Source organism: Protopterus annectens, chromosome 16.part0 (genome assembly GCF_019279795.1).
Source record: "Protopterus annectens isolate FY-2018-M chromosome 16.part0, PAN1.0, whole genome shotgun sequence".
NCBI lineage: Eukaryota > Metazoa > Chordata > Ceratodontiformes > Protopteridae > Protopterus > Protopterus annectens.
The window spans coordinates 878,972,753-879,000,322 of record NC_056750.1 but is presented as its reverse complement, the minus strand read 5'-3'; the positions used below and the strand labels follow the sequence as shown (position 1 = coordinate 879,000,322).

At 38.0% G+C, this 27,570-nt stretch overlaps 1 protein-coding gene across 1 annotated transcript in view; it reads left to right on the top strand.

The window, feature by feature from the left end:
- LOC122790381 (gastrula zinc finger protein XlCGF26.1-like) overlaps nucleotides 1–27,570 on the top strand; it is a 149,705-nt gene that overhangs the window by 63,779 nt on the left and 58,356 nt on the right. The window contains exon 4 of the mRNA XM_044057895.1: nucleotides 13,255–13,377. Coding sequence (XP_043913830.1) covers nucleotides 13,255–13,377 — 123 coding nt within the window. The remainder of the gene's footprint in view (nucleotides 1–13,254; nucleotides 13,378–27,570) is intronic.

The following is a 27,570-nucleotide window of genomic DNA, read 5'->3' as shown; positions in this document are numbered from 1 at the left end:
CTTTATGCTTTTGGAGGACACAACCCTTTTGTTTTCTGTGAGTTCCTATGTGTCAGTATGGAGCGCCTTCAAATTGTTTATTCTATTTGAATTTGCTAATTACATATTCTCAGCTCGTTATATTCTTTTGCTTCAGATTATGGCAACTTTTGCCACTAGATGTTCTTTTTATATATGAAATGATAGGTAACCCCTTGCCCATGTTTCACTCCTCTTGAATGTTACATTTAGTTTTTCATCCTCCTGTCTCCCAAGGTGTTAATACTGAGATGCAGCATTCTTTCCTCACAAAATGGTACCGTCTGTGCTCTTTTATTTATCCAGTGTAGCACCAGTAAATATGTTTCCTTCCCAGATTACAAGGATGCTCTGACTTTTTATATAAACTGACCTAATTAGGATGACACATTATTAAAATCAGATTTCTTCGGACTTGAACCATTTCTGCAAGATGCAGCAGATTCCGAGATTTTTAATTAAAGTACTAAGATGCACTTCCCTTTGCAGTCTCAGAATGGACAGCATATGCCAGGTAGAGCTTCAGCATAGGATGTAGAGCTGCAGCCCCACCCTCCTCCCTCTAAAGATGCCTCCTGGTTTGGAGCCCAGTAACTCAGTAGCTCCACCTGCTGTTTTGTTACATTGTGACCATCTTGAAGCCTCCAGATACTAGACATGTTAACTGAGTGACAACACTGCCCCCCCTGGCAAAACATGGCCAATGGCTCATCTAATGTTGCCCAGTGGTCCACTAATTCTGCAGAGACAGGAGACCAGCATTCCAAGGTTTGCCATGAACCCTGTGGCCTATTTGTTCTTGCTCAGAGATCCCAATCAACCCATACATTCCAGAGTGAGAAATGAGTGGTAGGGAGTGGGCCAAGTTGCTGTTCCTTGTGGGGCAGCCTAACCTCTCCTTGGTGGAGTACCCCATTACTGGCTCTTCTGAGTTGCACTTTTGGCTGTCATCTGATGGGAATCCTGTCTCTGCAAGCTGGATTCTGCTTGGCTCAGCAGTGGAAATGCACTCAGCTGAGTGTGCTTGCTAGGTGTGTATTCCATGAGGTGCAATACCTTATTGTACCCTCTAGGTCTCACCTATGTGGCAAGCCCGAGCATCTTATTCCTCTCAGGATTGGAATGCAAACATTGGCCACTCACTTCCATTACCGCCTGCCAACTCCTTCAGGACCCAATGATGCCATTCATTTTTAGGTCACCAGTGGAATAGTCAGGGCTTTATCCCTCTATGCCATGAAGCTGGCATTAACAACACTGGTCTTGAAAATATTTTAATATGTGACATGAGAATGGTATACAAATGTACAGAGTAAGAAAAAACAGTATAATGGTACAGGCATCCTGGATACAATCAGGAAGGCTTCAGTGTGAGAGGCTACTTGCATTTCTGCATAACTAGGATTTCACCCTATGACTGATGATTTTTAAGTTTGTCCTATGATCTTAGCTAGGTTGCACTGGTTACTTTACAAGAAAGAAATGTTGAACAGTTAGCATCACTTTAAAATGGATATTGGATTGTCTTGGGACAGATCTAATACTGAACATGACTGTGGCAAAAGTGAATGATGATATAGTGGACACATCATGACATAAATATGGCCATTTCTGTAAACTCTGTGTTCTCTTTATATTGTGGCAATTACAGTCATATTTGTTATTTGAACTTATCTGGCCTGTTGATTTGCAGCCCTAATATGAATGTATAGGACAGCATATTGTACAGCATTTTTGTTTTAACAGTGAGATTCTGAAAAAAATGTATTGCACAAGTAAGCAAAATGTGCAACACAGGGAGTTGATTTTTGTTTGTGTTTTGGTTTGTACAAGGATAAGATGCAACACAGGGAGTTGATTTTTGTTTGTGTTTTGGTTTGTACATGGATAAGATGCAACACAGAGAGTTCATTTTTGTTTGTGTTTTGGTTTGTAGAAGGATAAGATGAAACACAGGGAGTTGATTTTTGTTTGTGTTTTGGTTTGTACAAGGATAAGATGCAACACAGGGAGTTGATTTTTGTTTGTTTGTGTTTTGGTTTGTACAAGGATAAGCTTAAAGCAGTTTTGCAGTAAAACATCAGCACTGAAACAGAAGGCAGCCTTTAAGTGGTTTTAGGATCAGGGTTTGAGGAGGTGGATTCATAAAGATTGAAAAGGAGTACATGTCCACAAACCTGGAATTACCTACTGCTATAGAAAGTCATGGGCATCCTGAGGCAGTGTAGGTAGAACTATATATCTCAGGCACTGGGATAAATTATCTAGTCTATGGATGCCTGAGGTATGTGGAACAGCATGAAGGCGTAACCTTGATGACTAGGAAAGTATTGATGAAAGATTGCCTTTTTAGCTAATGGAGTCAGAAGAGGAATAATAAGTATTTTCCAGTGCAAGTGGTCCGCTTTGTATGCGCTGATTTTTACAAGCATCTTTTATGATGTTAAGCAGTGTTCTGAAGATGCTTTACTAATGAAGGTCCACCGTGTATTGAGATCACAACCTTTGCTGCCCTCAAGCAAAATGTTGTATCCAGGATTTTTTTCTTGTACAAAGATTCAAGCCAAAATAAAACACCGGCATGTAGGGATCGTAAACAAGAACTGCTTCACAACATCACCAGTAAGCAAAATTTAATGAATAAAAATCATGAAAATGCAAACTTGATGACTAAAACTATACATAGTTAAGCACTTTTGCCCGTGTATCTATTTGTACTTCATGAGAACTGCAGTATATGAATTTATGCCCATACTTACTGATAAATAGTTGCCGTGCTAATCGACAGGATCCCCTGTATTTTCCGTCAGCCCCTTTAGATACATGGACTGCAATATCATGTTCACAAAATACTATTTTGCTGTGTCTAAAAAGCAATCAAATATAGTAGAATATCACCAGAGGAGAGTCCCTCTTCAGAAATGTTACCCAAGTGTAGAGGAAGAGAGTGTTTATTATCCCAGTAATGCAGCTCTGTCACCACTGATCATTGCAAAATATGTGCTCCTGTCATAGAGACTCTGATTGGGATGGCCTGTCATAGAGACTTTGATGACTGGGATGGTCTGTCAATTATAACAGAATAGCCAGACCAACACCATGGAAGTGAAACTTGAGGAGACACCATTTTCCTTCAGTTTTGATTCTATTGAAATAATAGACGGCCATCTCCTTCAGAAATATTTCAAAAAGTATTGGACAGAAAATTTAGTCCTGTTTGTTACCTTGGGGTATACTTGAAGGAGAATTCCTGTGGTTTATTTTTGCTACTAAATTGAAATAATAGTGTGTCCCTATGTTTTACATAGGTACTAGTATGCTTCAGAGTGGACTCAGGATAAACCGACATCTGTGGGGTCAGTGCTGGTCTGATTACTGTCTGTAAGAAGCTGCTGAAAGGGGTGGTATTGGCAGAAAGGAGGCCTCCGACACTTGATAGCAAATTGTAGTTCCACTGGAACTGAATCACCTCAACAGAAGCGATTTTGCTTGGAGGACCTGTGAAAGTTACATTTGCCCTGAAGTACCTTCTTATACACACAATGTGACTTTATTTTTAATGTTTTCTCATTGCAGACCATTCCCAAAGCATCCTTAAAGTTTTAAAATACATGCTTGTATGAACTACACCGTACTGGCACAGAGTCAAGCTTGTACACTCACATTATTCACAGAGGCTGCACACTGTATGGTTTTTGTAGGTTTACAATACAGTAACACCATTAAAAATACTGCTACCTACATATAACTAAATCTTATAGCAATAAAAAAGCATTATTTCTTGAGATGTGTTTTCTTGTGCATCAGTTCTGTCCTACACTGAAGGGAATTTTATTTTATTTATTTATTTATTGATTGATTGATTGAGTCCTTCATTTCTTTATTTATTGACATTTGATTACCAGGAAAGTCTGACTGAGTAGGAGCCTGTTTTCAGTGGAGTCCCCAGGAGAAAAGCTCAAAAGTATTACAAAATATTTTAAGTGCAATACGTTTATAGACTTTAAAAATAATACATAAAACAAATACACTTTAAGTAGCTATACCAAATTAGATATAAAGTGAAAACCTTGGTTAAGAGTAGATACAAGATAAAAAAACAACAACAAAGGCAAGGGTCTTCTCCAAAAACGTTTTATAAATACACAGATATAAATACATAAGTAAAAGTAAGTGCTTTCATACACAGCCAGTGTGTGAACTTCGTCAGACAAAAGAATAAAGGCAAAATATTCAGTTTATAACCAAAAACCTAATCATGACCTCATCAACTCCATTAATACTTATAGAGCCAACAAAAATACAAATGTATATATATTATCTAAAACAATATATAACAAAACATAACACATATACCCATAGGTAAACTATTACTCTAAAAAGATTATTATACATATGTAAATGTAATACCTAATTTACCTTTCCAAAGATTTTAATTTCAAAATACTTAAGAGAACATTGATCATTCATTTTTTACCATTGATGTCTAGGAACTTTATCCTGTCATCCCACAGGACTTTGGCATTAGTTGGGTAAGGGAATCCTTACTCTAAAAAGGTGCCCTAGGTGAGGAGATAGATTTGAGTACCTCCTCAATCGAACAATTATCTTATATTTAATGGAGACTTATCTTCAGAAAACTGGGGTAGCAATGGGCTCTATTGTTTTAGATAATATATGTACACTTGTTTTGCTGGCTCTTTAAATACTAATGGAGTTGATGATGTCAGGATTAGGTTTTTGGTTATAAACTGAATCATTTGCCTTTATTCTTTTGTCTGATGAAGTTCACACACTGGCTGTGTACGAAAGCACTTCCTTTTACTTGTGTATTTATATCTGTGTATTTATAAAATGTTTTTGGAGAAGACCCTTGCTTTGTTGTTTTTTATCTAGTTGTTTTTTGTCTTTTGAAGAATAGATACAAGTTATATAATCATGATTTAATAGGTATAGAAATTTTAGCCAGTTTATAGAGAAATTAAAGGCAAGTTAGTGAAATACAAACAGGAATTGCAATATTAAGTGAGAGAAAAGCAGGCTTATGGTACATGTAGAGAGAAAGCTGAGGAAGAGAAACTGATAGAAGTAAGGAAGTGAGTGAAGAAGAGAGAGTAAGGAGATGAAAGATATGAATAGGTACTTGTTCACATTTAAAGATATAGTTTATCCTGGTGTTGAGCAAGAACAGAACCAGCGTTTGGCTAAGATGTCTGGCTTTGAAAGATGAGAGGGAGGGTATAGAGAAAAGGAGTTCCAGGCCTTAGTAACATGGTACAAATACAGACAATCCCCAACAGATGTGACAGGTTTGTGGACACACACGAGTTTTTGGTCATTGGATCACTGACCGAGTAGGAACATAGTTGTGTAGAATGTTTGCTGCTGGAAAAGCAGATGGATTCTAGATAATTTTGTAGGTGTTAAGAAGCTGCGTATGTGTTAATTGATAGGGTAGTTCCAACCAATTTAGACCTTTTAGTGCTATATAGTGGGGGGTTTTGAAAGGGTACTTGCAACTTTCTTATAGTATTGTTCAAGTTTTGATTTTGTGATGCCTGAAGGTTAGCAAGGATTGGGAGTACCATTGAAAAGTGTGGGGCGGACGTAAGTAGTAAGTGTAGTTTTAGTTGTGCGAGTGAGAAATTGTTTTGACTCTATAACGTATCCCTTGTTTTTGATGAGATTTCGTATGCAGTTTTGTATATGCAGGTCAAACTAAAGATTGTCCACTGCCATACCCAATAATTTACTATGAGAAGTGACTTCAATGGTTGTGTTATCAACAGAGAGGACTTTATATTTTGTTTTTTCATGGGAGATTTTGTTGAAAGTAGTATTTTTATTTATTTGGGGGGTCGCGTATGAGTTGTGAGTTAGAAAACCATGTTTCAGTTGCTGTTAAAACTTCCTGAGTAATTTGTCAGATCTGCAAGCGAGCGAGTATGGAGTTCTGGAGTATGGAGGGTGTTGGTAAGAATGTTAAAGAGGAGGGGATCAAGGATAGATCCTTGTGGTAAACTGTTGGTGACTGGGAGGTATGGAGCAGGACTATACTTCTGTTTTACTGATTGATACCTATTGGATAGATAGTTTTTGAACAGTAGAAGTGTGGGCTGAGAAAGACCTAATGAGGGCATTTGAAGTAGAAGCTTGCCATGACAAACTGTGTCAAAGGCTTTAGACAAGTCTAGAAATAAGGAGGAGACTAATTTGACATTACCTCTAGCTTTATTGACAGTGTCTGTATAAGTTTGAAGTGCAGTGTTTAGTACTGTGGGAAAGACTGAAGCCTTATTGTGTGGTAAATAGGAGTTCTTTCTGCAGGAGATAGTTTTAGCAATTGTATTTGAATACATTTTTCAAGTATTTTGGAGAGGAGGATAAGATTGCTGTAGGTCTAATGTTGGTAATGTCTGTTGAATTTCCTCCTTGTTCCAGAAAGTGGGAACGTGGGATTCCTGGACTGACCTATTTAAAGAGATTAAGACAGGGTAGGCAATGCTATCTGCTGCCATTTTATGGTATTCACTTGGAAGGTCATCAGCTGAAGTATATTTTGAGTTTTTGGTTTTGATTTGAATTTATTGCGAGAGAGGTTAGGGTAGAATTTATGGCCAGAATGCAAAACCTCTTTAGTGTCTTACCAGCTCCCTCTCCCTCCAGAGTGGGGAGTTCTCAGCCCTTCTTTGCCCCCATCGCTCCTTCTCCAATCCGTTCCTTGGTTTCGGAGTCCTTGGATCTGAGAGCACTCTAGGTCGGAGGGCTGGCCCAGATGGTACCTAGTACCTAGACCCCGGCCATGGCCTTGAGCAGGTCGGATCAGAGCTCTCAGAGCAGTAGCCTTGGCATTGGATCAAAGGGAGTGCTGTCGGCTCCGAGTTTGTCAGAGTGCATCCTTCCCCTCAGTATCTCTGCTCCGGTGGGCTCGGCTCTGACTCCCCCATCAGATCTGAGGAGAGTGGCTCCATTGTTTGTTCCCCAGGATGTCTGCTCTCCCTCTGCCTTTGACATTGTGGAGAGGCTTCTCTCAAGTGGGTCGAGGCCTCTGACCATCTCCTCTTCAGAATCCACCCTGACTACCTTGGTTCTAGGTTCAGCTCCAACCATTCTGTCATTTCAGGGACAGCCAGTGCTTGATGTGGCCCAGAGAGCACCCATTAGGGAGCAACCCCCAGTTTGCAAGTCGCCCACAGAGACTCCCACTGAGGAGGTCCCTCACAAACGCATGTGTAAAAGGAGGCATTTGGACTCCTCCCCTGAGTCCCTCACAGACTACACAAACTTAGAAGAAAGGGAAGATTCCCCTAGGTCACCTCCCAGGATGTCTCCTTTGGAGACATCATGAAAATACTATGCTAAAGAGGGGGGGTGGTCCACCCAAAAACTGACCCCGGATGAGTCTGTGTTCCTGGAGGCATTTGGCATGGGCCCAGCTACCTCCTGGGTGTCCCCCCCCCCCTGCTGATCCACTGGTGGACCTTATTACATCTAGGGCATGGAAGGAACCGGACACTGTGGAGCTAATTCCGAAAAGACAGGATGAAGTCCTTAGCCACCCACAGGACAGAGTCAGTTGGAGTAAGGGGTCCCCAGTAGATGCTATGGTGGTGGCAGCTGCCACCAAGAAAGAGCTCACTCAGGAGAGCTCTATGGTCCATCCTCCTGACCGAGAGTCACTGTCTATGGATCATCTGGGGAAGCTATTTTATGCTTCAGTCACCTTTTCATAAGGGCACTGAACTATATGGCGCATTTTGTTTGACTTTAGTGTGACTTGGTCAAGGAGGTCGCTGAGTCATCCCCAGAGCCCACGTCGGCAGAGAGCATGAAAATGATCTTTGTACAGATGGCCATTCTCAAAGCTGTCATGAATACATCCATGCTTCTCCTTTCCCATGCCATGGAAGAAGCCACTAGGGCGGCCGGGTCCGGCATTGCCTTGAGGCGCCACGCCTGGCTTCAGCTATGTCAATTCTCAGAACCTTTTAAGGTGTCCTTTGCAAATGCTCCCTATGATGGCTCTTACCTGTTTGGGAATCCCATGTGTGAGATTCTAGTCCAGAGTGAGAAGGACGGGAAGACATTGTCTGCCATCGGGATCCGCTTCTCCGCCCCTCAGAGATCCTTCTCCAGGAATCAACAAGGGGCAAAAAAGATGTGGTTCCGGAAATCTCAGTTCTCCCAGGACACTCAGGACTCTTCTTCCCCCAGAGGCAGAGGGGGTTATGACAGATGCAGGCCCAGAGGCGGGGGGGGGGGTCCGAAGAACTTTGGGTCTTAAGAACCATTCTCAGACAGACCCACGCAGCAACCCTGAGGGCTCATCTCTGGAGGCAGTCGGGGCCATCTTTCGTTACACCCAACAGAGTGGGAGTCTGTTCCAACAAACCAGTGGGTGTTAAAAATCATATCCAGAGGTTATTCCATCTGATTCATGCACCACCTCCCCAACCAAAACTCCTCTCAGATGTTCCACCCACACAGAGGGAGGATGCAGCACTGGAGATAGAAAAGCTGCTAAGAAAACTAGTCATCCAATCCATCCCCCCAGATCAATCTGGATTAGGCATCTATTCCAGGTTCTTTTTAGTGCCAAAGAAAATGGGGGACCCAAGACCCATTCTGGATCTGTCCATTCTGAACCTGTCAGTAGCCAAGGAGAAATTCCAGATGGTCATGCTTCAGTCCATTCTGCCCTATCTGCAGGCAGAAGATTGGATGTGCTTGATCGACCTCCAGGATGAAGCCAATCATTTTCAATTCAGGGCCCTACCCTTTGGCCTCACCACAGCCCCAGGGTGTTTACCAAAGTCATGGTGGTGGTAGCGGCCCACCTGAGGCTTCAGGGAATCAAGGTTTTCCCCTACCTGAGTGATTGGCTCCTTGCTGCTCCTACCAAGCTTGTACTATGCCAGGCCAGGGTTTACTTCCTTCTTCTAGCAAACAGACTAGGCGTTACAATCAACATCAACAAGTCATCGCTGGCTCCAGTTCAGAACTTAGACTTCATTGGAGCTTGGCTAGACACCATACAAATGTCTATCTTATCCCAGAAAGGGTAAACAGTTTGGAACTTCACATATCTTGCATTCTTCTTTCTCACTGCCCATCAGCGGAAACAGTTCTGTGGGCTCTGGGTTCCATGGCAGCCACTATCAATTTCTCCCCTTCGCACGTTTTCACATGAGGGTCCTCCAGTGGACGTTAGCAGTTCAGTGGTCCCTTCTGGACCTACCCTTGTCCCATCCGATATGCATATCCTGGGCTTGCAGGGAGTCTCTTCTCTGGTAGACTCTTTCCCTGGAATTTGTGCAGGGACGTCCCTTTCTTCCATCTTTTCCCACAACCACAGTGACCACAGATGCCTCCCAGCTAGGGTGGGGGGGCATTGCTCAGGAAGGACAGTCCAAGGCACGTGGTCCCCTTCTGAGACCAACTTGCATGTCAATGTCCTGGAGATGAGGATGGTTCTTTTAGCATTGCAGGCCCTTCATGCGCATCTTCCTCTAGGGATGATTGCCATATAGTCGGACAACATGTCAGTGGTCTGGTATATCAACAAGCAGGGAGGAACCAGATCTTACCCCCTTTATCGAGAAGCCATGAGAGTGTCGAAATGGGCAGTTTCCACTGGCCACTTTCTGGTGGCAACGCACATTTCGGGATGGTCCAACATCCTAGCGGACAGGCTCAGCAGGACTATTCTGATGCCTTATGAGTGGTCTCTGAATCCTTCAGTAGCGGAACAGATCTTCCTCAAGTGGAGCTGGCCTTGCTGGAATCTCTTCGCATCTCCTTCCAATGTGAAGTACAGTGAGTTCTTTGCTCTGAACCCTCCTCAGGGGGAAGCCCTCAGAGATGCACTGCTTTATGCTTGGCCTCCCGGTCTCCTTTATGCTTACTCTCTGTTACCTCTCATTCCAAAGTTTCTTCAGATAGCTCGCAGGCTGGAGAGCCCAATAATCCTCATTACCCCATTCTGGCCTCGTCAAGTCTGGCTTCCCTGTCTGTGGTCTCAGCTAGTAGTTCCTCCATGGATCTTGGATCAGGTTCCAGATCTTATTTCTTACCCCTCAGGGGTTCCTCACCCAGATATGGACAGTCTGAAATTCACAGCTTGGCTGCTCCAGTTCCATTAATGATTAGGACTCCTGGTTTATCCTCTCCAGTTAAAGTAATTCTGGTGGAGGCCCATAAATCGTCTACCAGAAAAATATACCGTAGTAAATGGAAATGTTTCTCTATTTGGGCCTCTCGGTGGAATCTCGACCCCTTTTCAGCTCCAGTTCCGGCCATTCTGGAATTTTTATCTGGTATTTTTCAACAGAGTGCGAGTTCTTTTACTGTTAAGAGTTCAACTGGCTGCCATTTCTAACTTCCATGTGGATGAAAACATGGCTTCCTTAGCTTCATCTAGGCTCTGTAAGACCTTTCTTAAAGGAACTTTTATGTTACAATCACCAGTGAAAGATTCATTGCAACCTTGGGACCTAACCTTTGTTCTACAAGCTCTAGTTTCCCCTCCCTTTGAACCAGCAGCATCAGTAGACTCACAATTCCTTTCTTGGAAAACTGCCTTTTTGGTGGCCATTACTTCGGCCAGGAGGGTATCAGAACTCCAAGCTTTATCCATTAAAGTTCCCTATATGTTTTTTCATAATGACAGGTTTTCCCTGCGCACGAATCCTTCCTTCCTTCCTAAAGTGGCTTCTGAGAACAATATTAATCAGACCGTCAAGCTTCCTGTTTTCTTTCCAAATTTCCAAAACAGAGGTGAATGCAAGATACATTTGTTGGATGTACATAGGCAATCGAGGTTTTACTTACACAGAACAAAACCCTTCCGGAAAACAGACCAACTGTTTGTATCGTATTCGAGACCCTTTTCAGGCAAACTGGTTTCCAAAGTTACCATTGCTAGATGGATTTCCCAGTGCATTATCTGGGCATATGCTGAATAAGGCATTTCCCCGCCGGGCCTGTTTAAAGCCCATTCCACTAGATCCATGGCAACTTCGGTGGCTTTCTGGCCTTTTCTGGTCTAGAGTGTTGCTGGATGACATTTGTTCTGCAGCTACTTGGTCCTCATACCTTTATTTTACATTACAAATTGGACATGGTATCCTTTGGCTCCGCGGTGCTCCATAATATCCTTCCATGAGGGCCACCCAGATAAAGGTAGCTGAGGACTCCGTCCCACAGGTTGTAGATCAAATGGAGTAAACTACTTCAGATAAAGAAGTTATGTACTCACCATAACGTTCCATCCGAGTAGTTGTACTTCATTTGTCTTCAACTACCCCCCAACCTTGCCACAGTTATCCTATTTTGGTATTTGGGAGAGGTGCACACTTGTGGCTCTCCTGCCTGTGCTTGGTCTAGATTGTCTGAACCTTTAGTGGTTAGGTTTCTTTGGCTTATGTTTCTGATTCAGCAAACTCGATCTGAGGGAAGGAAGGAGATGGAGGGACATTGTGGGGAGGGGCTGGTGATGCGGTCGTCTGGGATCCAATCTAGATACCCACAGGTTGAAGACAAATTAAGTACAACTACTCAGATGGAATGTTATGGTAAGTACACAACTTCTTTTTAAACATTTTTATGAGCTCGCCCTAAAGAAATTTGCATTTTAACATTTCTTCTTGTCTGGTTTTGTCCCAAATCTAAGAACACAAATAGGGTATTTATTTCCATTGAGAAACAAGTCAGTTGGATCCCATTATACATTCTGCCATGCAAATATGCGTAACTATTTGAAATTAGTCTGAAATATATGGCAGTGTCAGTATTAGTTATCTCTGAGATCATTTAGGAGCCCTGAGAGTATGTCTTGTTATATAGAAAATCCCCCCCAAAAGTCATTTTTTTATAATTTCTAAGTGAACCTGAAGCTCTTATTCTATAGGGTATTTTGTTGCAAAGCCTGGCAACCCTGATGTGAAAAATATTGGTATTTATGTTGGTATGATATTTTCCAGTAACCATTGTTACATTATTAGTCCTAGTCCATTGTTTGTGTGTAATATATTTAATTGCTTGCGTAACCCACACAGCTCCATTCTTAAGGTTCTTAAACATCCACATGAAGCCCCCCCAGAAGTAAATGATAAAAAAGTATAGAAGCTGAAGTGTAAAAACTTATTATATGTTAATGATCTTACAAACGGCATCTGTGAAATATACTCTTTCTGCATCTCTAACATGTTTGTCTTTCACATGTTATGGAAAAATATATGAGCAGTGTTTAGTCTGAGATATGTTGATAGATACAAGTAAAATTAGCATTCTTCCATGGCTGGTAAAAATTTTATAATATTTTTCTATAGTACGGAAGTGCTTCCTTAGTTTCTGATTTATCACTCTGTTTATTACTCCGACATGGATGATGTAACATTTTTGCTAGTTTTTGTGAAAAAAAAACGCTAATATATGTATCTCTTTCGCACCACCATCCTTTACTCTTCTGTACTATAAATAATTCTTGTAAACTGTTTCACTTTCACCCTAAATTCCTGTACTTTGGAAACAATTTATTCCTTCCCTTCCTTCTAGTTATATGCAGTGGACCATTCCCATAACACTTTAACAATTGTAAATATTTGATTGAAAAGAATATCTTATTTGTTTTGTTCAGCTGTTGTTCTTTTAAATGTGTAAATTTGCTTACTTTGATATTTTTGAACTTTTTAGGTATAATTATTGCTTTGTGAGTGTGGAACCAGTACAGAACTGAATAAACTATATTTGTAGATCCTTGTTTGGGGGGGGGGGTCCCTCCACTGATTAAGAAGAGCTAACCTGTGTAGAAAATCATCCTAAGTTGTGGAAGATCATCTGAAAAGGGAGTTCATGAGTGAAGACAGCAGGGTGAAGCCCGTTATGATACCTTGTGTGACTCCTGCATGAAGGACCATGGACCTGGAGTATGCTTTTGGTTTGATACTCTGTTAGAATAATCTCTTCTGAACCACATGACAGCTGTGCTTTCAAAGTCTGTATATGAAGTTATAATTCTCTAGGTAAAAGATCATACATTAAGCTTTTGAACACTACCAGTTAGGTCACATGTATTAAAATTGCTATAGATGCAATCTGCAGCTCTTACCATATTGAATGCTGGATGAAAGCAATGTTGGGTATTTTGTTAGAATTCTGTTCAGCTGGATATGTGTAAATATTTGGTTGTAAATTATTTTTTCTAAGATATTAATGAGTAACTTTTTGTATATGAAGGATACAAAATCCCCCAGAGTACATTGTTGCTGCTACTTAAAGATTATGATGAGCTACGAGAGGATACCATGGAGGGGACAAAGTCCACAGAACAGAAGGATAGTCTTGACAACAGGCTCTCTGGTAAGTACGCACTTCACCACTTATGTACTATTTATGAATGTGTTCTACCAATATTGGTATTGTTTAACAAAGTGTGAGAAGATATGCAGAGGGGAAGACTGAGAGAAAGTTAATGGTTTGTTTGTTTGTTTGTGTCTTTCGGCTTTTCCCAGTTAGGGGTCGCCACAGCGGAACTCCGGTCTGCTAATGATTGGTAGTTGATTTTTACTGCTGAGTTACCAGCCCTGACGCACAACCTTCAACGAAGGTACACCCATTCACGCATGTCTCCATGCAGAAGACGCTCTAGCTGAGAATCGAACTGGGCACCGTCTTACTGTGAGGCGACAACACTACCGCAGCACCACCACTGCGGATAGAGAAAGTTAATGGTAATCTAGTATAAATGTTTAAATGCAAAGCTTAGTTTTTTAGTAAATATGAAATTCGACAACCACTGCACCACTATTCTTGAAATTGTCAAATGTTAAATGTTTTACTAACATAGTTTTAACAAGAAAATATGTGTAATGTTTGAATATGTGTGTGTGTGTGGGGGGGGGTTGATATGTATTTCCACAAACATATTGTTTACAAGCATTTTTAGTTGTTAAAAACAAGCTTTTTGAGTTTCATTTTAACCAATTTTAATTAACTAATTATGATGTCATGACTAATTAGTGGGGTGTGTGGATATATAATGTGCAAGTTTTTAGTCTTTCAAATGACTTTGATGATGCCATGTTAATGGTGAAAGCGCTAAGTCTGTTTTTGTACCAATAAATTGGTTTTCATAAGTGAACTTCATTGCTTTGGTGAATAGTGGTGCAGTGGTTGTCGAATTTCATATTTTCCAATCATTTGACCCTGGTTTGGGTTTGCTGTGTGGGTTGTTGACTTAGTTTTTTAGTGTAAGTCTATCACAACAGCAGTGGCATCAGACTGAAGGATGTGATGGAAGACATGAGGAAATTGTGGTAAGATAAAATACTTTTTTTCTTTTTTATGTATATTAGGCTTTGGACATGCAAGCAGTTATAAAAGAATAGTATTTATGCAGTCTGATGCAGTAGACCAGGCTTCTTATTCAACAAGTCTTGGAGTTTTTGGACTTGCCAGTTCGGAGAGTTTCAATTTATGGGGAGCTAATGTAATTCCATACTGGCCACAGACATTTGGAAACAGGAGGCGGCATTGTTCATAGGTTGGTACTAGGCTATCGGCCCTAGGGCCTATACAAGCCTAGCCATAACAATTCCCTGGCTATTTCTTCCCACACTATTTACTTCCCTGGACCCCATTGCAGACGGCATGCATACTTTGACTAAGTTAAGGATGTAGTCATTGCTTCAGGAAAATGTGCGTACATGAATGACAATTTATTTGACTGTTAATCAGGTGACAAAGGTGAAGGGGGATACTGTCTACATAAACTGATCATTTATTTGTAGGGTCACTGACCTTTACCCTTGTAACTTATGAAGCAGTCTAAGCGAGTTGACTGATAATTATTCAGCTCCTCACAGATTGTATTGACAAGTAATGGAAGCACACACCTGCCTTTATTGTCATGCATAAAGATTGACTTAAGCAAGTATCTGTTCACCAAGATGCTAGTTAAGTGGTACAGATGTAGGATAGTTGATGGATGAACACTTCTGACAACATCTCTGAGACCTTCATCATATGCAGGATCTTTCTTATCCTGATACCTCATTTTATGGGGCAATATTTATTTGTTTTTAGTCTCTGTTACTTCATAAGTCTTCTATTTTATTTGATGGAAGTCTGTAGATAATTCCCCACACAGATTGTGGGTTTATGAGTTCATTCTATTGTAAAGTAAGCACTTTGTTGTCCATCCTGCTAGTTTCCGTATTGTAACCCATCATACCCTACCCTGATACACTGAGTCACCTGTTTAAACATGTAAAAGCCCAACACACTACTCCCTACCTTACTGCACAGGTGTTCCTACCTTACAACACAGATGGAAGCTCAACCCACCAAAGCCTGTCTTGCTGTCGTGAATTAGTTGCTTACATATGTAACAACTTAACTCTGTATACCCTACCTTGCCACAAGTTGAATTGTTTGTTTTCATAGGCAAAAACCTAACCTGGTATGCTATGTATTGAATTGTTTCTTTACACAGATGAAAGTCTAGCCCAGAACGTATGTTTTTTTTTTTTAATGTATTTTTTCCTTTAGTGCTTGCTGACAAGCAAGCTTATCTAGTGAACTTCAGTCCATTAGTTTTCTCTAACATGGTGGCAAAAGCCATCTGGAAAGACAGTCATTCAGGTACCCATGGATATTATTTGTGCCCACACTGGCATCTTTTGAATTAGGAAGGTTCTATTATTTTCAGTACTGGTGTCTGTCTGACATAAGCACCTACTGGACCACAGGATATTTAAAAAAAAAAATGCAGAAAACAGCATAAAGCACACACAGTTACAGTAACCCAGAAAAGGAAAATACACACACACAATTTGAAGCACAATTTATTCCAAAAGGTCTTGCCGCAAAAAAATGTTGAGTAATAGTATTGCTTTACACTTGATTTCACCCAGTAAAAACTGTGGACTTCTTCAGAACATAACAAGTCATTCAAAAAAACAATCAGTTCATAGTTAAAAAACTGTGGCAATCGCAGAATGTAAGAGGGTGGCAATACAAGTAAAGATCCTTAATAAACTTTTTTATACTAGTAAAGCTTCAAAACCAAATTTCAATACTTACCTAGTAATAAACAAATTAATCATAAAGAACTTTATAACTGTTAGAAAATGTATAATATTTACAAGATACAAAATACTTACCTAGTAATAAACAAATTAATCATAAAGAACTTTATAACTGTTAGAAAATGTGTAATATTTACAAGATGAAATTAGCCTGTTGAGTAAAGGTTTAAATTTCATTCCTAAAAGTTATAGTAGTGTGACTGATTCTGTTACAGATTTGAAAGTTTTTTGTAGAAATGTCATGTTGAAGATGATATATGGCAGATGTGATACAGGAATTGTAGATAAGCAAGATAAGGTATCATATAACTTTAGAAATCTTAGTCAGTTCGTTCCATCTAATCATCCTCTAGTTGAAGCTTATTTAAAACTTACTGAGGAAGAACTTTATAAGTATTATGATAACTTGAAGGTGAAAAAGAGACATGGTAGAAGAGATAATCTTAGCTGTAAAGAGAGGCAATGCTTGAAACAGCTACAATCTGGATCCTCTATTATAATCAGACCCACAGATAAGGGAGGCCGAATAGTGGTTATGGACACCCTCCAATATGTTAAATCCATGGATATTCTCCTTATGGATACATTTTATAGAGTAGTAACTAGGGATGAAGTACATGGTATTATGAGGTATGTTATGGATACCTTATTTGATATATATCAAGGAGGCATTATTAATAAGGAATTATTTGAGTATTTATTAGTTAAAACTCCACTTATTCCCTTGATACATGGTCTCCCTAAGATTCACAAAAATATTTGTGATCCTCCTATGAGATCAATAGTTGCTGGTGGTGGATGGGTTACAGAACGTTTATCTGTATATGTAGAGAAACATTTGAGACCCATTTTAAACCATAATATTTTTGTATTTAAAGACTCAAAACAGTTCCTTACGGATTTATATGAATGTCTGAAAGATGTAAGTGATATTGAGCAGCTGGTTTTTGTAACTTTTGATGTGCAATCTTTATTTACCATTATACCAAATGAGTTAGGTATTTCATACATATCTGAATACCTAAAGGTACATGGTGAATATTCTGTAGTACAAAGAGATTTAATTGTCCATTTCTTGGAACTTGTGTTAGAAAATAACTTGTTCATGTTCCAGGATATCATATATAAGCAACAGGATGGGGTGGCCATGGGTACCCCTTGTGCCAATAGCTATGCTAACATGTTTTTGGCACATTGGGAGGAGACCACCCTGTTCCAGGTTATGGAATTTAAAGAACATGTCAGGTTTTATCGATGTTTTGTTGATGACCTGTTTGTTTTATGGGATGGCAATGTACAACAATTGCAGGTGTTGTTGTCAGAGATGAATAGTTTGACTGACTTTCTTAAATTCACTATGAAATATTCCAGCTGTAAGATAGATTTTTTTAGACCTATATATAGAAAAGTTGCCATGTGGAGTTGTTAATACTGGCATATATCGGAAACCATGCCATGTTAATTCACTTTTGTTGAGGTCTAGTATGCACCCTAAGTATGTTTTTAGGAACATCATAAAAGGTCAGGGTGTTAGGGCCTCGAGAATGAATCCTGCAGATTCAGGATTTGTAGAAGAATTAGTGACTCTTAGGATGAAATTGTTAGAGAGGTGTTATAAGGAGTCTGAAGATGATGAACAACTGGGCACAATCTCATTCTTATGACCAGATACAGCTGCTCCTTATTTTGGACCAGCTGCGACTAATGATATTAAAAGTACAATTCCTATACATACTTTTGTTAGATTTCCAAATTTCTATACTTCAGATCATATAGAGATTAGAGAAATTATTGGTAAACATTGGTCAATTTTGCAAACGGATGAGAATTTAAAATTGATAGTTGGTGAAAAACCATGTTTTTTGTACAGGAATAAGTGGAACCTAAAGAGGATGCTCTGTTATCCTAGAAATAATTATTTGAAATCTGGTTATGGACATACTGAACCATGTGGTCAATGTAATTTTTGCTCATATATAGATACCAGCCATGAATTTTTTCACCCAGATTTGAATAGGACATTTAGGATAACAGCAGCAGCTAATTGTATGGCATCAGATCTAGTATGTCTGGCCGTATGTCAAACATGCGTATCCTTTTATGTTGGTAAAACCAACAGGTTGTTTAGAGACAGGGTACGTGAACACATCTACTATATTAAGAAAGGCTTTGAGCATAATGCATTAGCAAAGCATGTTGTACAACAAGGGAATGCACATAGATTTTTGTTTAGAGCCCTGGAAGTGATAGTCCTCAATACACGTGAGGGTGATATTAGGAATCACACAGAGAATATAGAGAGTAACTGGATTATCAAATTGAGGGCAGATAGAGGTATGGGATTGAACGAAAGGGCATCCATTAAACCTCTCCTTAGGAAACGTAGGAATAATAAGTGAGTGGTATTTTCTTTGTTTTTATTCTACTGTGTTTTTGACTAAATGCCATGTGTATTCTAACTGCAGTACTTGCATTAGTTTTTATATAGATTTATATTGTTTTATAAAAGTATTATAAAAGTAATTTGCACATATTTTCTATGGTTTAGTATAGTCACTTGCTTAAAACTGTCCAGTTTTGTAGTGATTATTTATTATGTATTATATCATTGTGGTATGTCTTTGGTTACAACATGGCTGTTTATTTATTCATCTAGTGCATATGAGTTTATAAATCTAGGTTTTGTTTACATATGTTTGTTAGTGATTGTTACAATGCACTATGTCACTTTAAGTTTCTAAATTGGTGGAGTACAATGATTGGTTTGTTAGTATTTTGAATTATACATATATACTGACTTGTTCTATGGGTGACTATATCATATATCTGATGAAGCTTTTTTTAACTGAAAGCGCTTATATTTATGTCTGGACATTCTTGAATAAACTACGTTTTATTTAAACTATATCCTGCTTCGCTTCGTCTTGACCGTTTATTGTTTTTAGTAATATTTACAAATGTTTACTGTTTAAAAATGTGTATAGTTCGTAAAAGTAAAAAAATGTAATAACATTAAAAAAGTGAACAAAAATTTTGCTTCAAATTTTTATATGGTAGGATTTTCAGGAAGTGAATTTACGAACATTATTATACCAGGAGAGCCAATGGTAACAATGCCCTTTACAAACGCTTGATTATGTGCCAAAGCTTTGCAAAGTTTTGAGTTTGAGATATCAGGAGAGTGCTCGCTAATCTAGTGGGTGGAGCCGGGATACTAGTTTGAATATAAAGAGCTGCTTTGGCAATAAGCTTGAATACAGTGATAGAGCCAGGATTAAATGACAATATATCAGTTCTTCCTGTAATTAAATGAAGATCTGCTAAGTTGGGAGTCTGGTTTACAACTGTGCCATAGGAAATTATTTTTTATGTGTACTTTTTTATTATTAAAAAATCACTTTTATGAATTGTATGCCTTTTTAAATGGTACAAATGTGTAAATGTTACATATTTTTAAATATTACACATTGTCTAACAATTATGTTCTTTATGATGAATTTATTTAAGTACTGAAATTTGGTTTTGAAGTTTTACTTGTGTAAAAAAAATATATATTAAGGATCTTTATTTGTATTGCCTCCCTTGCATTCTGTGGTAGTCACGTTTTTAACTATATATTGATTGTTCTGTAGAATTTCACAGTTTTGTATGGATGAAAGGAAGTGTAAAACAGTACTATTGCTCAACATTTTTTTTGCTACAAGGCATTTTTAAATAAGTTGTACTTCAAATGTTTGTGTGTGGGTGAATTTTCCTTTTCTGGGTTATTCAAAATATGCATGCTTTATGCTATCAGCTTTTTTGTTATTTGTGGTGGTTGTACTCAGTACAGTTTCATTCTTTGGTTACTAACCTCAGGATATACTATACCCTTCCCACACATACATGTGCTTCTATCCACTTACTAATGAAAGCTGCCATTATAGTTTGAGATTTACAAGCTCAACTCCCTGGTCTCAGCCATTGTTGTCTCTTCTGCTTGTATGGTAGTGATTGGACAACCAGAACCCACCTCTCCTCCCCAGGGATGAGTAAACCAGCTTTAGCTACTCACCCCACCCTCCTCATGCCAGTCATTCTGCTGCCTAAGCTGTTAATTGAACTCAGGTTGCCTGATTTGTATTCAGGGCTTTATCTTTCTATAAACCAAAAAACACAGATTTAAAGGGAATCAGGAAATACTCACTGAGGTACTACATTTTTATGGAGCACTTTCATCTTTGCAAATTCAAGAGACTTTTCCGAATGAATGCTAAGTAAAATGTATGATTCTGTTTACATTTATAACCATATGCATTATGTGACTCCAAGTAATAAAAACATTTTTTCATAAAAGTATAATTACAGTCTCGGCAAATTTCCTAACTTCATCTCACATTTGTTATTAACAAAATCCTTTAAATCTGGCAGTGAAGTGGCTTGGAGATGCTGTGATCACTTAATCCCCTTTATATCTAAGTGAGTGTCCTTACCCCATCTCCTTATGCTTTTCTATGTGTTGTCTACTACAAAGAATTTAAACTTTCTGTAGTTACCACATTCTGGAGCATGTCTGCAGAAAACACTTGCTGAGTCTTTCTATTTGAAGGCATGCAAGTGCTCATAAATTCATTGTAATAGCTTGTGAGACATTTTCTTGACATAAAACCACTTACAGCTGTCACAAGTAACTATTTAAACTGCAACCTTGAGAGTCTGCAATCCTGATGTGCCTGTGGGTCAAATGTGGTATTTAAATATCCAAATGAAACATATTGGCCTGTGTGATTCAAACTTAAATTTGTTACACATGCCACAATGGAGTGCACTACATGGATTTTTTTTCAGTAATTTACTAAACTCTGTTATCATGTTAAAATGAAAATCAAATGAACGTACCTCACGGGTAATGAGCCAGAGGAATGTAAATGTAGAATCACAGAACGACGACGACTCCTCAAACAGACTCCACGGCCAGTAGTATAAAAATCCAAAGCTTTTATTAAAATCAATGTAAGCAATTTTGCGTTCCCTAAGAATGCTTCCTCAAACTTTAAATTATTTCAAATGAGGTGTACCATTTTAAAAACCCTTGAACCAATCAATGCTTGCAGCGTCATTAAATGCAGTCATTCAATATACAAACAAATATAAAAACATATTTGTGTCACTCCTCAAACTAAACAGTAAAAATGCTACCCAGTTTGAATAATCTACATCTCTGATGGAAAAAATGCATTGGACATGCTACTGTATTTAAATTGGCAATCGCTAAAGGAAGAAACCTTAGCAGAATATGTAAAACATTATCGGCTCAAATCATGAGCCGTAAAAGGGTTCACAAATATGCATAGAGCATAAATAAAGAAAAACATAGGCTAATAGAATGTTAATTGATGCATAAATGATGCATTAACAACATCATTGCATGGAAAAACATTAACAAGTCAAAATTTGTTGTGTACCTGTAAACTCTACAATTGCTGGAAGAGTCTCTATATGAAATATATATGCAAGACATTACTTAATCTAGAGGAAATAAATGTCAGATGTGTTCAGAGATTATTAAAATGAAACACTGAAGGAGTATATCAACTCAAATAACAAAAAGTCTGGAAAATAGAAGAAGCTTTAAAAGGGTATTCAGATGAGCTGATTAAAAATAGAAAATCAGAAGTCAAAATGAAGAAAAGCTGGGTGAGTATAAGACTGCTCAAGAAGAGATATTTCAAAAAGTGCTACAATTAGAGGACAGAGCATGTAGTGAGAGCCTGAGATTTTCTGCTGTACCAGAAAAGCTGGGAGGAACAGACTGCATTAACTTAATGAAAACACAAATAAGCAACTGGACTGGTATTTCACAGCAGGAGTTGTTAACTGAAAGGCCACATTGTTATGCTCCAAACCTGGCTATGAGAAAGCAGCCAAGACCTCTAATAGTAAATATGCAATCATATCAGTAGAAAGAGTTGATCTTGAGAAAAATGTGGCAAAAGGGTAAAGTATCAAAACTTGGAGACAGTAGAATGTTTGTGGGGAAATGATTATTCACTGTACACCATGCAGAAGGAATAATTTCATTCCAAAAATCAGGGAATATTGAGAAGTAGAAAATACACATCAGTTTCAGAACAATGAATCTGATATTAAACTTCCTTTTAAAGTGTAAAACCCACATCAACTGACTTGCATTAATTAACATTTAAAGTGCCAGTGCTGCTAATTGTGTATTTGTATTTTGATGTATATTTTTTCAATAAACCTGTGGATTTTATTATATACAAGAGCGTTGGTGTCGTGCTGGTGATTGGGTCTTATTTAATATTGAGAAGTAGGTGTGAGATTCAAGCTATTGTATCCAGCTATCTTCAGAATATTTTTTTCCTGGAGGATCAAAGTCAATTTTGGATGCAGACCATGCTAAGGAGGAAATACAAGTTTGTCCAACAGAAAGTGAGATATCAAACAAAAGGGAATTCTGCTGCTTATTCTTCTGAAGCTCCTACAGAGACTATGCCAGTGGAACATTATATTGCAAAGGATGTTCCAAAGGAAAATGTGTCAGTCAGAAAAAAGCACAGGAGTTGATTAGAAGAACCAGGAGTATGTTGGAAATGAACCAGATACTGGAGATGGGATATGGAGAGCAACAGGAAGAATACCAGCAACTCTGAAATTAACGAGCAAATGGGATTGATACTTTGTAATCCCAAATTTGAGAAATATGGCAGAACAATAAAACCTGGAAATATTGGACTTTTTGAACATGTTAAACATGTATGGGACTGCAAAGCATATGCCCTACTTCATGTCATTAATGTTTGGAAGAGTATTAAGGAAAGAGATAACGAAGTAAAACAATTTTTGTTGTCATCAGTATTTTTATAAAACATGACATGTACTGCATTTTATATAGTAACACTTTTTCAGTTATTTTTGTGCATAATAGGGGATACTAAAGTAAACAGGTGCCTTTTTTCTTTCTTTTTTTCTTGTTCAGTTTAGACAAATGTAGACAACTCCAATGTAAAAAGAGAAGACAGCCTCAGCAAAAGAGCATGATATAGATAAAATTGATATGATTTTTCTTACTTTTGCATAGAAGAATGACTGAATTAAGGCCCTTTGTGTGATCTAACAAGTTTTAAATGGAAGCAAGTAAATAAAAGAACATTGAATGTAATGAAAAGTTTTCTTTAGCAAATAAATGTTCACAGTACAACAGTGAAGCTTGTAGCTGAAGGCAACCGTGTATCTGGTTCTCCTGCTTTTTTATCGATGCAAGCAGATAAGGGCAATAAAAACAGAGTGCTTTTTTCTTTCAGTGCTAGAATATGTTTTCAGAAAGCATTCAAGCTGATTTCTATCTCTGGGAAAGGAATAAAGATAAGAGAAGTACAGACATCACTTACTGTAAATAGAAGCACAGGCTGTCCTATGCATCTTGGCATTGATAACTCTCACTAATGGTTTATTCAAGCCTGTGAGTATAGATGTCAATCTGGGACATTTGATACTATTAGTTAGGGTTAAACTTCATTACTTGAAGATGTACATAGTTTTGTGCGTTTGTATTAAGGTAATATGTATTTATGGGAGTTTGTTGTTTTGTTTGAGGGTTTTCATTAAAACAAAAAGTCTTGTAAGATGTGATGTAGGTCCAAAAGGATATGACAAGAAACAACTGTATAAAAAGATTGACCTTCCAAACAGTGTATGCATGTAACACAAAAGCTGAAACTAGACACACACAATTTTTATACATAACCAGATGAAGTAATAACTTCTTATAATGGCAACACTTTGCATATTATCTTTGAATGTGAATGGTCTCACAGGTGTATAAAAAAAAAGAGTAGTGAACTATATTTAAAAATGCAGAGTACAAATAGCTGTGCTACAGGAGACACATTTGGAAAGAAACGAGCATGTGAATTTGATAAAGAATTTTATAAAGTAAGGATTTCAGGATGGTTATTCAGCAGAAAATCTGTGACAAATGAAAAGGGGAGTACTTATATTAATTGTCAGAGGAGCCCCAATAGTAATAGAAGAGGAAAAAGAATAATGGACGATTTTTAATAGTAAGGGGCTACTGGCAAGCAATGTATTTGTATTCCACTTAAAACTGCTACAATGGAGCTTAAGAAAATTCTGGGAGAAATAATCTACTTTCAGCAGAGGATATTATTTATAGCTGGGGACTGGGATTTGATTTGCAACTATGAGGATGTATCTGGAGGGCCCAGAAGGGAAAATATAACAAGAGTGTAGATTTTTTTTTTGAAGAAATTTATGAAAATATATGGAAGATGTAAATTTAGTAGTAGGAGCTCTAGAAATTTTACATATTATTCCCCAAGGTACAAAAACTAGGCTAGGGTAGACAGCAGTCATATTTCAGATGAACATGTGCATTTAATTGAAAGTTTTGTTATGCATCCAATAACTATTTCAGATCATGTGCCAATAATAAATGCAGGGTAATGAAATAAAAATGAGACACTGGTGCTTCCCCACCTATCTGTTAAACAGAGAGGAATTTAAAGAATGGGTAGTGGAAATTACTTAGGAGTTATTGGGGAAGATAATAATTTCTCCAGAAAATATAGCTAAGGAGTAGGATAAAATGAAGGTGGAGTTTAAAAATAGGGTAGAAATAGAAAACAAAGAGATATGGTTAATAAGTTATATGGATTTAGAGGGGCTTATTGCAGAATAAGGGGAATCTTACAGAACAAGAAGAGGTTCCAATGCAGATTGCTAAAGAGAAAATAAGGGATTACTTGGATAATATGCATGAGTTTAGAAAGATCGCTGTTAAGCAACTGTTTTTTGATAATGACACCACAAAAGCTTTAACAGAGTGGCTCAGGCAACAAAAAGTAGAAAGGGTTGTTTCTAAGCTTAGGGAGCCTATAACAAGCAAAATAACCAGAAATCCTGTAGCAGTATTAGAACTATTTTAGAAATATTATGAGAATCTGTATAAAGTAAAGAAATATGAAAATCAAGAAAAAGTACAAATGGAAATGTTTGTGGAAGAATTAAATATGCCATGATTAGTGGTAGGCGAGGCTCAATTTCTAACAGGATAGGAGAATATGAGATAAAAATGGTGATGTATAACCAATCTACAGAAAAGCCTCCCAGGAATAGATGGTATTCCTGTGGAAGTTTGGAAGCTAGGAAGGATGAAAGTGATAAAGAACTGGAAGGTTTTCTTTGACAGTATTTTAAAAGGAGGGGGAGCATTAACATCCTGGAAGAAAGCCGTGGTGTCTGTAATACCTAAAGATGGTAAAGGCCCATCAGATCCAGCTTCATATAGGGCTCAATTCAATTTTAAGTCATGATTATAAGTGTTTATGTCTATAATACTTAAAAGTATGATGCCAATATTAATAGACATGGATCAATGTGGCTTTGTGGAGGGAAAGCAAACATTTTACAACATTAATAGAACAAGTATTCAGAGGAAAGCAGAATGTAAGAAACTACCACTGTTGTTGGTGGGTCTTGATGAAGTAAAGCATTCAGCCGAGTAAGCTTGGGTTTTGAATATGGCAATGGAAGCATTTGCATTCCTTGACAAAATAATGTTAATTAAGATGATATATGAGGAATCGGAGGTAACAATTAAACTGGGGAAGTTCCTCACTGGTAAGTTCTGTTTGAACAGAAGAACCAGGCAGGGGTGTCCTCTTCCCCTATTAATTGTATTTTATTTAGAATCATTGGCAAAGAAATAGCAATCAAGAAAAGTTGGCTTTATTTACAGATGATGATATTTTTGTACCTAATAAAAATGGAAAAGGATATTTTGTTGTTGTGGAATATTCTGAGATAGTTTCAAGTCTTTTTGGGATATAAAATTAATGAAGGTAAAACAAAGGTAATGGCTGTAAATGTACCCACACACAAATTGGTTCAGCAATACCCACATTTATGAGACAAGATAAAATGAAGCACTTAGTATGGGTTATAAATGCTTCTGTTAAGGTAGCTAAGGATATGTGGGAAGACACTAAAGAAAAGATAATACAAAAAGACAGAAACTGGAAGCTCTCTTTTATGGGTATGGATAGCAAGATACAAGCAGTGAAAATGTTTTTAATCCCTTTAGTTTCATAAGCAAGTCAAGCTTATTTTTATCAGCCAGAGAAGCTGTGGATAGCAGTTAATTGAGTTGAAGGATGTCATCTAGGAGAGAATGAGGACAAGAGGCAAGTGGGATAAGTTGCTCCTTCCAACAAAATAATGTGGTTTGGGATTACCTGAATTGAAGGGGTATATCGGAGCTACACAGTTAAGGCTGGTATATATATATAGCATTAGCAGGAAGCTGTAATTCCAAGTGGAGATGGATAAGGAAATCAGGAGGAAGCTCGGGAAATAAGAAGAGACTGGGAGTTTGGATACTAATCCTTGAGAAGAATAACAACCACACAGAATATAACATTCCAAAAGGAGCAGAATGTGTTGCAAGAGCTAAGCCAACATGGGAATTGAGAAAGGAGATTTTGCTGGTAGGGATGACTGCAATTAGGATTACAGAGAATAGGCAAGAGGGGGCTGGAAGAAACCTGACAAAAGGACCAAGGTATTGGAAGCAAATAATTATTGAGGGAAGGGTAATAGAATTGGAAGAGGCCAAAAATTAATTTGGACTACAGGTTAGAGATCGCCTTCCCTATCAAGGATTGACATCAGAGTATAAGCAACGCGAAAGAAATAGGGGGATCTTAAGTGAAAGACTAGCACTGGTGGAGTTTTTAGTAGAACTCACAAAAGAAGTGGCTGTTAAAAAGGAGATAATTAGTAGGGTATATAAAATATTGCACAATAACTATATGAATCAATCAGAGGAGGTTAGAAAGGAAAGAGAGATTGGATAAGCTTTACAAAGAAATAGTGGGAGGATATATGTGCGGCTCCCAAATATGCAACAAAGTCTAGAGGATTTAGGATTTGTGCTTGGAAGTGTTTACAGAAATAATTTTATACTCTAAGCAGACTGCAAAGAATTTTTCCTCAGGTAGACTGCAAATGCTGGAAGTGTGATGGGGAAGAAAGAGGTAAATTTTAACATATTTTTTGGAACTGTAATGAGATGGCAGACTAAAAATTCCCTTCAGACTACTGTTTCAGAAATACTGAGTGAGCAAATTGCTGTAACTAAGGAAATTATTTTTTGAGGTGTGATACAGAATCAGAATTTTAATAGTAAGGCCTTGCTGAGTTAATTTTTGGTGGCTGCCAAAAAAGCAGTTACTGGAAAATGGAAATCATACTCTAAACCAACCATAATAGAAGTAGTGAATATAGTAATGGAGATATAAGAACTGCAATTGGGATCTTTAGAAAAGGGTAGGAACAAATTACATAAAAATGGAAATTGTGGGAACAATACATGCAGAATAATGTTTTGCAGGAGGAATGAGGTTTATGGTAGGCAGGATTTGAATGAACTATGTAATGCTTG